Here is a 14481-nt window from a genome sequence, read left to right as displayed (position 1 = left end):
GTTGCTTCAGGTACCGCCCCCAGCATCTCCCATTGGCCGGGAATGGGGAACCGCGGCCAATGGGAGCTGCTGGGGGCGGTGCCTGAAGCAACATCAACACACACAGCAATGTGCCCCCCCTTCCCCACGTTCTGGCCGCTTCCCGGCACGGCGCGGGGGCAGGGCAGGCAGGCAGGGAGCCTGCCCTGCCCCCGGTGCGCGTCGGGCCGGAGCCGCTCTAGGTAAATGCTGGGGGAGGGCAGGAGCGGGGGCTGCGAGGGGCTCGTGGGCTGCAGAAAATTACCTCGCGGGCCGCATGTGGCTCATGGGCCGCGTGTTTGAGATCCCTGACCTAGACTGACCCCCCTCCCCCCCGCATTGCACAAGCCAGAGACCTGTCCCCCAATAACACCTAGAGTCTCCCACGGATGGGCTCCCCCAGCAGGGTGTTCTCACTGCAGCTCTTACCCCCTCCAACCTTGGGCCGGGGACCCCCAGGATCCCATGCAGCATGTGCCTGGCCACCACCGAGTCATGGACGCTGGTGTCTCTCATGCTGTCAATAGCAGTGAGGAGGAAGTCCATGCGCTCGGATCCATTGAAGTACTTCCCAAACATCTGAAACAAACCTGGCAGTGAAACCCCTTTTGCTGCCCAGCGCGGTTCCAGTCAGTGGCCGAGCAGCCAGGACTGGCCCAGCCAGGAGTGCAGGCAAACCCCACTCTGCCGGGACAGGGCTGGGTTACTGCACCTGGGCAGCACAGTACCCAGCCAGCAATCAGGAACTGTCGTGCATGGCAGAGGCCAGCCGGGCAGTGCACGGGGGCACAATACTGCACAGCACGGATACACTCTTTAGTGCTCAGCAGGGGCTGGTGCTGGTGCACAGATGCAATGATGCCTTTTATTGCATTAATCTCTGGGGAAGCTCCCACCATGCCTGACAAGGAGCTGGGATCAGGTTTGGATGAGCCCCAGTGCATCTTGGGATGTGGCATGTAGGGAGGCATATTGGGCTGCATTAGTAGAAGCATTGCCAGCAGATTGAGGGAAGTGATTATTCCCCTCTATTCGGCACTGGTGAGTTCACATCCGGAGTATTGCATCCAGTTTTGGGCCTCCCACAAGAGAAAGAATGTGGACAAATCGGAGAGAGTCCAGCAGAGGGCAACAAAAATGATTAGGGGGCTGGGGCACATGACTTATGAGGAGAGACTGAGGGAACTGGGCTTATTTAGTCTGCAGAAGAGAAGAGTGAGGGGGGATTTGATAGCAGCCTTCAACTACCTGCAGGGGGTGGGGAGTTCCAAAGAGGATGGAGCTAAGCTGTTCTCAGTGGTGGCAGATGAGAGAACAAGGAGCAATGGTCTCAAGTTGCAGTGGGGAAGGTCTAGGTTGGATATTAGGAAAAACGATTTCACTAGGAGGGTGGTGAAGCACTGGAATGGGTTATCTGGGGAGGTGGTGGAATCTCCATCCTTAGAGGTTTTTAAGGCCCGGCTTGACAAAGACCTGGCTGTGATGATTTAGTTGGGGTTGGTCCTGCTTTGAGCAGGGCGTTGGACTAGATGATCTCCTGAGGTCTATGATTCTATGAGGTGGAGTGGGCCATAGGCAGGGCTCTGGCCCAGATGAATGGGCTCAGTCACACGCCTGGGTCTGTCCCTTCCCCCGACTCCTAGGGTGTTAATTTCTGACTCCTGATAACTCTGGGTACAACAATCCCATGAAGCACTGACTGTACTTACGCTTGCGATATCGCTGGTGTTGGTGAACAAGGTGTCCCAGGAGCCGTACAGGGTTTGCTCGTCCTCGAGGAACTGCCGATACTCTGCACTGTTCCCCACCATCATTGTGGCTGAACCAGGGTGGGGAAACAGACAGCAGGCAATAGAAATCAGATGTTCGGTTAGCAAACGGGAGTTTTGCAAGAAAGTTTAGAGAGGGTGTGTGAGAGACAAGTACATCTAACAACCATACTGTAAACTCAGGCCAATAACCCATCCCCAAAAACAAAACTAAACAAACTAACCCCCCTGGAAGAGTAAAAATAAACCAGGCAGAAGGGCAGCAGCAGCATGGGGCTCTCCAGTTGATTGCACTGAATGCAGCATGTCTGATTACCAGCCCTATGGGCAGGTAGCATATGTGGGCATTTGGCCCAAGGAGCTACTGGCCCTCGGAGACCAGGAGGCCAGAGGGGCTGAACTGGTGGAGCCAAGGGAGACAGCGAGGTACATAGAGGAGACTTTTAGGGACACAGTATAGTGGTCCCACCCCCAGTCTAACAGCCTCTGTGCTGCTGAGGAGGGTGAAAGTTTTGGGGAAGGAGAACATCGAGCTAGAGCAGAGGGAGACGATCCCATAGTTGGGACCCACCTTCCAGATGAAGTCATGATGTCCTCTCAAATTGAGGTAGGAACCCCAGTTACAAAGAAAAGCCAGGGATTCAATCAATAGACATATAAGCAGTTTGGTTTGTGATGACTGGGAGAACCACATGGTAAATTGCCTGCCTGGTGCAAAGGTTGCAGCTCTCACGAGACATCCAGACAGACTTATGTGCCCTGTGGTATGTAACCTAGCGTTTAAATCGGCCTTTGTATGAGATAGCTAATGTGACAGTGAATTTTAAAAAAGTCTCCAGATGTGATCCCTGGTAAGCCTGACTTCAGTACCAGGCAAATTGTTGAAACTATAGGAAAGAACAGAATTATCAGACACGTCGGTGAACACAATTTGTTGGGGCAGAGTCAACATGGCTTTTGTAAAGGGAAATCATGCTTCACCAATCTACTAGAATTCTTTGAAGGGGTCAACAAGAATGTGGAGAAGGGTGATCCAGTGGATATAGTGTCCTTGGACTCCTTTGACAGGGTCCCTCACCAAAGACTCTTAACCAAAGGAAGCTGTCATAGGATAAGAGGGAAGGTTCTCTCATGGGTCAGTGGTTAAAAGATAGGAAGCAAAGGACAGGAATAAATGGTCAGTTTTCACAGTGGAGAGAGGTAAATAGCGGGGTCCCCCAAGGATCTGTGTTGAGACCAGTGTAGTTCAACATAGTCATAAATGATCCAGAAAAAGGGGTAACCAGTGAGGTGGCAAAATTTGCAGATGATACAAAATGACTCAAGATAGTTAAATCCAAAGCAGACTGCGAAGAGCTACAAAGGGATGTCACAAAACCGGGGGACTGGGCAACAAAATGGCAGATGAAATTCAATGTTGATAAATGCAAAGTAATGCTCATTGGAAATCATAATCCCAACTATATATACAACATTATGGGGTTTAAATTACCACTCAAGAAAGAGATTTTGGAGTTATCGTAAATAGTTCTCTGAAAACATCCACTCAACGTGCAGTGGCAGTTAAAAAAGCAAACAGAATGTTGGGAACCATTAGGAAAGGGATAGATAATAAAACAGAAAAATATCATAATGCCTCTATATAAATCCATGGTGCGCCCACACCTTGAATACTGCGTGCAGTTCTGGTCGCCCCATCTCAAAACAGATATACCAGAACTGTAAAAGGTGCAGAGAAGGGCGACAAAAATGATTAGGGGGATGGAACAGCTTCCATATGAGGAAGGATGAAAAAGACTGGGGGCAAGTCTACACTTCAAACACTGTATCGCCTGTCGGAGAATAACAGAGTTCTCACTCTTTTGGTTGGGTACAGCACACGCCGTAGCTGCACCGGCGATGTAGCATTTAAGTGAAGATGCTCCTATGCCAACAAGCTCTTAATCCACCTCCCGGAGCGGCGCTAGCTAGGTCAGTGGGAGAGGTGCTCCTGCCGACAGGGGTGTGGATTTTTCACACCCCTGAGCAATGTCGTTATAACAATATAGGTCTGTAGTATAGACCTGGGACCATTTAGTTTAGATAAGAGATGACTAACGGGGGATATGATAGAGGTCTATAAAATCATGACTGGTGTGAAGAAAGTGAATAGGAAAGTGTTATTTACCCCTGCACATAACACGAGAACTAGGGGTCACTTTATGAAATGAATAGGCAGCAAGTTAAAAACAAACAAAAGAAGGTATCTCTGCACACAATGCACAGGCAACCCGTGGAAATTGTTGCCGTGGGATGTTGTGAAGGCTAAAAGTATAATTGGGTTCAAGATAATCAGGGCATGCAAACCCATACTCTGCATGTCCCTAAACCTCTGACTACCAGAAGCTGGGACTAGATGTCAGGGGATGGATCACTCAAAATTTCCCTGTTCAGTTCATTCCCTCTGAAGCATGAGGCACTGTCCACTATCAGAAGACACAATACTGGGCTAGATGAACCATTGGTCTGAGTCAGTATGTCCATTCTTATGTGAGTTATGAAGAGTAGAATATAGATAGGGGAAGCTAAAGACATCAGGGGAAACTCCATGACTTGCAGGACTAAGGATAATAAGGAGGTTTTTTTTAAAAAGTGTATTAGGAACAAAAGAAATCTTAGCAGTGGTGTAGGCTCATTACTAGATGGAGACTGTTTAAAAGGTTGCAGAAAAGGCAGAAGTGTACAAGAAATATGTTTTCCGTGTTTGGAGACCCCATGTCAGTGTATTTAGGAAGGACAAGGGTCTCCAGGGCTCTTACATTTTAGCTGCAGCATGAAGGAGTAGAGGTGGTAAGATGCCAACATTGACGATCGGCAGATCTCCTGCTCCAGATGGCACAGAGTGACACACCCCACCAGCTGGCCCAGGACTCTGAACTCCTCCGCTCCCTGATGGAGAGAGGGCGCAAAGGGAGTCACTCGCCCCTGCAGGCCTAGCGCAGCGTGTCCCCCTGGCATTGCCCTAGCAATGGGTTAGAACTGGGGGAGGCAGAGCCCAGCGCAGAGAGACTGGGGACAATGAGAGCAGGAGGAGCCGTGGGGCCCATCACCAGGGGCTGAGGAAAGCTCAGCAGGGACGGGGAAATCTGGTCAGCAAAGTCAGCAAACCTTGCTCCCGAGTGGGGACCCGGGTAACGAATGAACTATCGTCCAGTCTCCATCTCAAGGGCAAGCGCCTAATCCCAGCCCCTTCTCCCATCCCCCTCCCTCCATTGACCTCAGGCCCAGGAGCTTGGGGTCACCTTGGACTCCTCTGCTCTGCATCCCGCCTCTCTCACTCCATCCTGGAGCTCCCCAGAGCCCTCCCTTTCTGCGCCATCCCCAGCCTGCCGGCTCTCTCCCGCCGGCTCTCTCCTGCAGCTTTGTCCTCTCGTCTCCCCCTCCTGCCAGACCTTCCCTTGCCCCTCCTGCAGCCCCTGCGCTGGCTCCCTGCTCTTCCCCACCTCGCACCAAGCCCCTTGCCCTCCTCTCCAGGGGTCTGCACAGCCTCCCCACACCCACTCCCCAGTGCTCCGGCTCCTTTGGCCCCTCCCATCCCTTTCAGTGTGTCCCCTCCCACCTCCCTCCTTCTGTTCTGCTGCCCCAGCCTCTGGGGGCGCATCATCCAAGCGCCCCCCTCCAGCTGCCGGAGGGGAGGCCCTGACACAGGGGGGATGGAGCAGCTGGAGCAGCTCAATGGCCCTGAGCACCCAGAGCAGGGGGCGTTCATCTGGCAGCCTGGCAGGAGCTGATGCCAAAGCATCCCGCGGGCGACTGACAAAGGGGGTGAACAGACACCTGGGTTCAGAGGCGGCTCTCAGGGCCATCCTGTGTAAATGCACTGACCCTGTGGAGCAGACTTTGGTGCTAGGGGAACCATGCTAGCGGGGAGAGTCCTTGGAGACAGAATTATGGGGCTCGACCCAAAGCCCACTGGAGTCAGAGGACAGACCCATCGACATCAATGCTCGGTAGATTGGACTCCTACCGAGGATCTTGCTGAGTCACTATTCTAGGCCCGGGTTTTCCCTGCCAGGGTGCGCTGCACCGCGAGGCTGCTCAGTGCAGTTAGGAGGCGGCCAGGGTCACAGGCTGCTCACCTTGAATTTGGGTTTTTCAGCCATGAATTCCGTCAGGCAGGTGATCCTTTCCACTGCCCTCAGCCGCTCATGCACCTCCTTGGATGCGGTCCAGGGGAGCAGGACCTGAGAGAAACAAATTGGGACAAATTGCTGAGGAGAAGTACCAAAAAATAGCACAAGCACATAGGGAGAAAATCAGAAAGCTTAAGGCAAAAATGAGTTCTAACTGGCAAGGGACATAAAAGACAAGCAGAAGCAGCTCTATAAATGCATTTGGAGCAAGAGAAAGACAAAGGAAACTGAGGGGCCACTACTCAGCAGGAAGGAGAGCAAATAATGGATGACACAGACAAAGCCAAGGTGTTTAATGCCTTTTTTGCTTCAGTTTTCACTAAAAAGGTTAATGGCGACTAGATGCTTAACACAATATTAACAACAAGGGGGAAGGAATACAGGCCAGACTCGGGAGAGAACAGGTAAAAGACAATTTAGGTCGGTTAGATGAATTCAAGCTGGCAGAGCCACATGATATTCACCCTAGATGGAGCTAGGCAAAGCAATCTCTGAACCGTTAGGAGGGCTGAGGTCCCAGAGGACTGGAGAAGGGCAGACACAGAACCTATCTTCAGAAAGGGGAACGAGGAGGCCCCAAGGAATTATAGACCTGTCAGCCTAACTTTGGTACCCAGAAAGATACTGAACAACTTATTAAACAGTTTGTAAGAACCTAGAGGAGATAATAGGGTGATAAGGAAGAGCACCATGGATTTGTCCAGAACAAACCATGCCAAACAAATCTAATTTCCTTCTTTGACAGGGTTACTTGCCTAGTGGATGGAAGGAGGCAGTATATGATGATGTATATGAAGTTTAGTAAGGCTTTTGACACAGTTCCACAAGACATTCTCATAAGCCAACTAAGCCAGTATGATCCAGATGAGATTACTATAAAGTGGGCGCACAACTGATGGAAAGACCATACTCAAAGAGGAGTTATCACTGACTCGCTGGCAAAGTGGGAGGGTGTTTCAAGTGGGGTCCCCCAGGGGTGTGCCTGGGTCCAGTACTAGTCAATATTTTCATTAAGAACTTGGTTAATGGAGAGGAGAGTATGCTTGTAAAGTTTGCGGATGACACCAAGCTGGGAAGGGTTGCAAGCACTTTGGAGGACAGATTAGAATTCAAAATGAGCTTGCTAAATTGGAGAGTTGGTCTCAAGTCAACAAGATGAAATTCAGTCAAAACAAATGTGATGTAACGCACTTAGAAAGGAAAAATCAAATGCATAAAAACAAAGTGGGGGATAACCGGCTAGGTGGCAGTACTGCAGAAAAGGATCTGGGGGTTATCATGGGTCTCACACTGAATATGAATCAACAGTGTGATGCTGTTGTGAAAAAGGGAAATGTCATTCTGAGGTGTATTAGCTTGTAGCACTGTGTCCAGTTCTGGGCACCACTCTTTAAGAAAGATGTGAACAAACTGGGGCCAGTCCAGAGGACAGCGACAAAAGTGATCAGCAGTTTAGAAAACCTGACCTGTGAAGAAAGGTTGAACAAACTGGGCATGTTTCGTCTTGAGAAGACGGAGGGGGCACCTGGTAACAGTCTTCAAATACGTTAAGGGCTGTTATACAGAGGATGGTGACGAATTGTTCTCCATGTCCCCTGAAGGTAGGACAAGAAGTAATGGGCTTAATCTGCAGCAAGGGAGATTTACGTTAAATATTAGGAAAAAGTCTAAGGGTGGCTAAGCACTGGAACAGGTGACCTAGGGAAGTGGTGGACTCCCCATCACGGAGGTTTTAAAAAACAGGCTGGACAAACACTCATCAGGGACGGTCTAGGAATGCTTGACCCTGCCTCAGTGCAGGGGGTGGAGTAGATGACCTCTTGAGATCCCTTCCAGCCCTGCACTTCTCTGTTCCCTCTTCCCAGGCTCTGGAATCGAGGAGACCGAATCTCTGTCAAGGACATTTCCCTCTTTTTATCAGAGGGGTAGCCGTGTTAGTCTGAATCTGTAAAAAGCAACAGAGGGTCCTGTGGCACCTTTAAGACTAACAGAAGTATTGGGAGCATAAGCTTTCGTGGGTAAGAACCTCACTTCTTCAGATGCAAGTGAGGTTCTTACCCACGAAAGCTTATGCTCCCAATACTTCTGTTAGTCTTAAAGGTGCCACAGGACCCTCTGTTGCTTCCCTCTTTTTGGAGCACAAACCACCCACAGAATCTACTTCCTGTGGCCCCAGAACTAGAACGTTGGGGGAATCTAGCTCTGGGCTCTGGCCAGGTTGGTGGGGCCCATGGTGAACACAAATGAATGCCAGGGTCAGATGGGGGCTCAGTGGAGAACACGGCAGATCCTGCACTCCTCCACCCCCACCCCGTGCAGACGTTTTTCAGATATAGCGGGGGCACTTGGCCCTCCAGCCCAAGAACCTTTGTATAGAACGTACTTTGAGGAGCCAAAGGCACTGGGAGTGTCCCATGCTTGGGATTAAATGGAGCCTTGGTCCCTGAGCCCCACCCCAGCTACAGGACTAGTCCCCTTCCTGCCCCCACGCCTCCAGACCTCCAAGATGTTCTCCACCACCAGAAGGTTGGGCTCCTGATCCTCGCACACCAAGGCCTTCACCATCTCGTCCATGGCTCTCAGAGTCTGTGTGCAGAGCAGAGGAGACACCAGAGCAAGTGGCGTTACCCAGCCAGGAGATGAACCAATGCCCTGGCGTGTGACACCCCCCAGGCCACAGCAACCCCTGGTATTCCAGCTCACCCACTCACTTGTACCCACAGGGGACCTACTGCAAACTCCTCCTGGCAACAGGACGCCACCTGCCTTTGCTGTCCCCAGAAAGGCCACTGCATGCAGTCTAACCCACTGGAAGAGTCAGAAAGGACTGCACATTTGGGGGGGAGTTTTCCAGCCAAGCTTCGGTTCCCCTGGCCTGTGTGCGTCTGAAGCAGCCGATCGCAGGCCTGTGCCCCCAGCCAGGCACTGGGGATGAATGTGCTTGTGAAGGGAGTGTCTGTTCCCCACTAATTGTCGGTGCATGTGAAGGATAAATGCCTACTACTGCTACCCTATGAGGGAGTTACTCCTTTATCTGCAGCGGTGGGGCCTGTGCTTTGGTGCTGCAGGTCCTGAGCTGAGGTCCTGCCAAGGAGCTGTGATTATTACACTCATGTGCCAGTGCCAGGTTACCCAGGGGACAGGTACACGAGCGACTGGCAGGATTCCCACTCGGTTTGGGGCGGCTCCGCGTGGCCGGTTTGGGGCTTACCTTGGTGTAGAGAGCAGCCTCCATGCCCTGCATGGTCTCTGCTGGAGGCAGGGAGAAGACACTGGAGAAGCAGGTAGCCAGCAGGCTGGATTGTTCCAGGCCCCGCAGCGGTGGCTTCACTTTGCTAAGAGAAGAGACACGTGCGGATTGGAGGGCTGAGGCGGGACTGATGCGCTAATGTTGGCGTCAGGCTCCCAGGATATGGAAACACCTGGGGGGGCTCCGGATGGGAGGTGGCGGATGAGAACAGGTCAGGGGGCGGTGGAGAGAGCTGGTGCTGCCTTCTCTCATACCAACAGGCAGGGACTTAGTGTAGCCTGCAGCTGTCTGCTGTGACCCCACCAGGACTCACCAGCTGGGGCAGAGATCGCTGCGCTTCGCCGAGAAACGACATCCCACAAACGGCACGGACGGGAGACTAGAGCCTGCTGGCACCAAAGTGCCTCTGAAACAAGTGGCCACAGTGCAAAGGAGTCTGCCAGTCCTGTCCCGCTGGGGGCAAAGAGACCCTCCCACCAGAGCCGTCTGCACTGTGGCTGCACAGTCCAGGCCAGCAGAGAGATGCTGCATCAGCCCGCAGCAGGGCAGAATCCAGGCAGGGATCCAAGCCCTGACCCTTGACCAGAGCTCTCAGCCTGCTGGACAGGGCACCCAGCTGTGTGCAGGGGGGCAGGAAGGTGGGGACAGCCCAGACAGCATTAACCCCTTCACCCCCACTGCCAGAGCATGGCCCCAGCACATGCAATGAGGTGCCAGGTGACTACTTGCCCCCTGCAGGACAGAGCCGCGCCCCTCGTGGCAGGCGGCAGCCAGTGAGGAACAGCTACGCCCACTGCTGACGCAAATCACCCCCCTCCGTCCCAGCAGAGACGGGATCGTGGCCAATGCCGTCGCCTGCCCCGCTGTCAGGAAGCCAGTGCCCAGTGGGGAGAGCCGCTCCAGCGCCTGCCCCACTTCCCCCTCCCATTCCTGGGGAACCTATTGAGCCAACAGCGAGAGCCCAGCTCCAGCCCGCAGCATCTGCCACCTCCGGACGCCTGATGGGCAGGCTTCTGGGAAGCTCAGAGCAGGGCACCAGCGGCACTGAGAGAGAGCCCCCCATGGCACAGGCAGTGCCATGTGCCAGGGCTCAGCCTGCCCAACTTCTCAGCCACAGGGGGTCGCTGAGCTGCCGGTGTGATGCAGCTGGCACAGCTGGCAGTGACTTCGGTTGCTCCGCTCCAGCAGCACCCAACTGCCCCTCTCCCCCCAGAGCCATCGCCTGCGGGGTCCCAGAGGGGACCAGTCCTAACCCCCTCACTCCCTCCCCCACATCTTCATAAGGCCACGTGGAGAGGTCGCCAGGCACCGAAGAATCCTCCACCATCTACCCACTGGTGCCAGCCCACATGCACCAGCACCATCACCTGGTGCCACATGCCCGGCGGAATCAGAAGATGGGGGAGGAGCAGAGGGGGGAATGCCCTGGAGAACTGGCCATGCCAAGAGGCTGGAGTGTCTGGCTGCACACAGCACTGGCTGGGGCTCGGCCGGGCAGGCTGGGTACCTCAGCTCCATGATGGCGAGCATCGCTTGCTGACGCACCATGTTGGTCAGGGAGTCGACGGACTCGTGATGAATCAGCTCCTGGGGAGACAATGTGGGGAAATGCCAGCCGGGCTCCAAGCTCCTGCAAGGCTCCGACTGGGGAGCAAAGCGCAGGGCCTGCAACATGTGGGCTCGGCAGCCAGGTCGTCCTACTGCGGACTTGATGGTGTGCAGGGCTCCAGCCGGGGAGCGCAGTGCAGGGCCTCTGGTCAGTGCCCCAGTGTCACGCGCCAGTGCACTGAAAGGCTCCATCAGCATTAGCACCCAGGGACACCACCTGAGATCAGGCCCCCTTGTGCCCAGTGCTGCACACACACAGTGAGAGCCAGTCCCTGCCCCAGAGAACTCACGAGCTAACTAGACGAGACAAGGCATGGGAGGGAAACTGAGGCACAGAGGGGGAAGTGACATGCCCAAGGTCTTACTGCAGAACTGGGAGTAGAACCCGGGTGTGCTGAGCCCCAGCCCACTGGACCACCCACCAGCCCACGCTGTCTCACGTTCAGGGAAGGGAGGTGAGCTCTGGAAAGCTTTCTGCAGTGCTGGAGAGCAAAGACTTGCCAAATCTACGGAGCAGATTTGTTGCTAGTTCCCTAGTGGGCACTGACTGCGGAATGTTGGGGCTCTGGGCAGGGAGACTGGCGTATACAGAGCGACCCGGTGACTTGGGAAGCTGGGTGCAAGGGAACACTCTACATTTCCATACAGTTATATGTTTAGGAACAAAGAATGCAGGCCACACTCACAGCATGGGGGGCTCTAACCTGGGAAGCGGTAACTCTGGAAAAGACTTGGCAGTCAGGGTAATCAGCTGCCCATGAGCGCCCAGTGCGAAGCTGGGGCCAAAAGGGCTAATGCCATCCTGGGATGTAGAAACAGGGCAAACTCCAGTTGTTAGAGAGGTTATTTTCCCTCTGTATTTGGCACTGGTGCGACCGCTGCTGGGATCCTGTGTCCAGGTCCGGTGCCCACAATTCAAGGAGAATGTTGATAAATTGGAGAGGGGTCAGAGAAGAGCCACAAGAGTGATTGGAGGATTGGGAAACATGTCTGATAGTGAGAGACTCAAGGAGCTCAATTAGTTCAGCTGAACGAAGAGAAGGTTACAGGGTGACTTGATGACAGTCTGTAAGTACCTACACGGGGAGCAAATATTTGATAATGGGCTCTTCAGTCTAACAGACAAACGTCTAACACGATCCAATGATTGGCAGCTCAAGTTAGACAAATCTGCAGAGATCTCCAGGCCAATCACTAAACCCGCCAGGTAACACAGCCCCAGTGTGTGTTTTACTCACCTTTATCTTCTCCACTAGCAGGGCTTTGCTGGTCACATTATCCATGGGTTTTTTTGGGCTCCTAGCCCAGATGGCTCTGCTGAGGATGATGATGTCCTTCAAAAATTTCATTTTCTGGGCCTCGTCCTACGCCCCGCAGAGATTAGACACAAACAGGAAGGTTAGCGTGGAAAGGAGCTGCCAGTGGGAGAGATGTTAGAAAGCTTCCCCCCAGTGCTGCTCAGGCTTTGATATGCCAAATGGCAGAAGGCCATTCATCTGGTAACAGGAGTGACTATCTGGGGAGGGCAGGGCAGCTCTGTATGAAACCGGACCAGAGAGGGAGCAGATCTCACGGGGTAGGTGTCCAAAGAGGAACTGCAACATGGGGGCTAAGCAGCCAGACAGTGTTACTGGGGGCTTGACAGAGTGGGAGGAACAGCTGGGTGGGACACCCTGACACCCCAATATTCGCCACTGTCATATCATTAGGATATGTTTTGTACAAAGTACGTATTGTAAGGTATCATTCTAAAAGTCTTTATCTGCTAGACATTAATGTCTCATTGGATTGTATGTGCTATCGTTGTATGTGAAGTTATGAAGTTCAGCTATGTCTGTGTTCCTGAAACACGTTGTGAGGTTCAAAACAGCCTTTCAGGTACAACAGTAAAAACGCCAAACAATGGCTTAGTGAGGAAATGCACATAAGCAGCAGGGTTACCCCAGGAACTGTACTCAATAGAAACCTCTCCAAGAGAACGCTACACAATGGGAACTGTTGGACCCAGGTCACAGCAAAAGAGTTTTCCAGCGGGTGGGAAGAGGAGATAAAAGGTGAACAATGACATCGGGGGGGACCTCATGCTCCCTGCAATAAGACACCTGGAAACACCTGAGGGACAAAGATTGAACTATGAGAAGTGATGGTCCCAGGCTGGAGAGAGATTCCTAACCTGTGTAAGAAAACCTGGGAAATCCAAGCTGCAAAGCCAAGGCAGCTTGTGCCTTAAGAATCTGCCCACCTGTTTATCACTCAGGGTGAGAATTTGCTAATGTAGAGCCTATCTATCCAGTGTGGAAAGCTTAGTTTGCGTGTTGTGTTTATTTACTAGTGCAATCTGCTTTGTACCGTTTGCTATCTCTTATAACCACTTACAATCTACCTCTTGTAGTTAATCATCTTATTTCTTGTTTATACCATAACCCAGTTTGTGCAATTAGTAACTGGGGGGGAGGGGCAAAGAGTTGTGCATACCTCTCTCCACATCGAGGGAGCGGGCGAATTTCATAAAACCTTTGGTTCTGTACTCCAAAGGAGGTGGGCACCAGAGTACTGGGACAAGTCCCTTCAGCTGAGTCTTCCCAGAGCTGATCTCAGTGTCTGTGTCTTTCTGCAGCTGGGCGTGGCCCTGCCTGAGTGCATGGCTGGAAGAGGCTTGTGAGCCTAGCCCAGCAAGACAAGGTAAAGGGGGCCCAGGCTGGCAGAACAGGTGGGCTCGGTGGTATCCCGGTACATCAGGTGGCACCTCAAAGGGGGGCAACCCGTCACACTAGGGACGGGCCAAATCCAGTGCGCACAAGTCCACAAGGGGCTGGAAATTTAAGCTAGACAAATTCAGACTGGAAATGTACGTTTTTAACAGAGAAAGTAATAGACCATTGGAACAACTGAGCAAGGGGCATGGTGGGTGACCTTTTGTAACTCAAGACGGGACTTTTTAAGATGCTTAAGTTTAAACAGGAATTATTTGGGGGCAGGTCTCTGGCCTGTGTTATACAGGAGTTCACAGTGGTTCCGTCTGGCCTTAGAATCCATGCATCATCTGGAGAAGGGCAGATGTGCATGTGGACAGGGCACTAGCTGACAGGTCAGAGGAGGGCTCTTGGTACCTGTTCATTGTCCTTCAGAAAGGCATCTATGCACTCCAGGGCCTCTTTCTCATTCAAGTCTAGCCCCTTAAAGCAGGAGGATGGTGAATCTGATCAAAGACAGAGCAGTGGTAATACCTGGGTCTGCCAAGCTGCAGTCTGGGTGACAGAGATCTTAGAGAAAACCCTTGTCCCCACTCCCACCCCAGCAGGGGAGCAGCCCCGATGCACGGCAGGGTCTGGCACAGCGATCCCTGGCTTCCCCACCTCTTTGCTGCCCAGCCCAGCAAAGACCCAGTCGGAGCCCTGGTTCCCAGCGGCCACCCCACTTCCCCACCCAGCATGCAGGCTCAGTCTGGGGATTTGGGGAGCACCACACCTGGAAGGAGGGACGATGTCAGGCCATGAGGGGTGTCCCCACTCTCCGGGCCATTGCTGGAGGGGGCAGAGGGACTGGGAGTGAATCGGTCTGGTCCTTGCGGCAGGAGAGGGAACAGCTGCCCAGTCTGCATGGGATATGGGGACCCAGAGCCTGCCCGTTCTGCTTGTTCTGACTGCCTCTCCTGCCACCAACA

General features: G+C 53.0%; 1 protein-coding gene across 1 annotated transcript in view; it reads right to left on the bottom strand.

The window, feature by feature from the left end:
• Positions 1 to 14481, bottom strand: part of LOC135884613 (paired amphipathic helix protein Sin3a-like) — a 127735-nt gene that overhangs the window by 69000 nt on the left and 44254 nt on the right. Inside the window, 7 exon segments of the mRNA XM_065412035.1 lie at positions 1728 to 1837; positions 4586 to 4715; positions 5906 to 6010; positions 9171 to 9294; positions 10717 to 10796; positions 12056 to 12181; positions 13928 to 14016. Coding sequence (XP_065268107.1) covers positions 1728 to 1837; positions 4586 to 4715; positions 5906 to 6010; positions 9171 to 9294; positions 10717 to 10796; positions 12056 to 12181; positions 13928 to 14016 — 764 coding nt within the window.

The sequence above is a fragment of the Emys orbicularis genome, chromosome 10 (assembly GCF_028017835.1).
Source record: "Emys orbicularis isolate rEmyOrb1 chromosome 10, rEmyOrb1.hap1, whole genome shotgun sequence".
Classification (NCBI taxonomy): domain Eukaryota; kingdom Metazoa; phylum Chordata; order Testudines; family Emydidae; genus Emys; species Emys orbicularis.
This window is presented reverse-complemented; position numbering and strand designations above follow the sequence as displayed.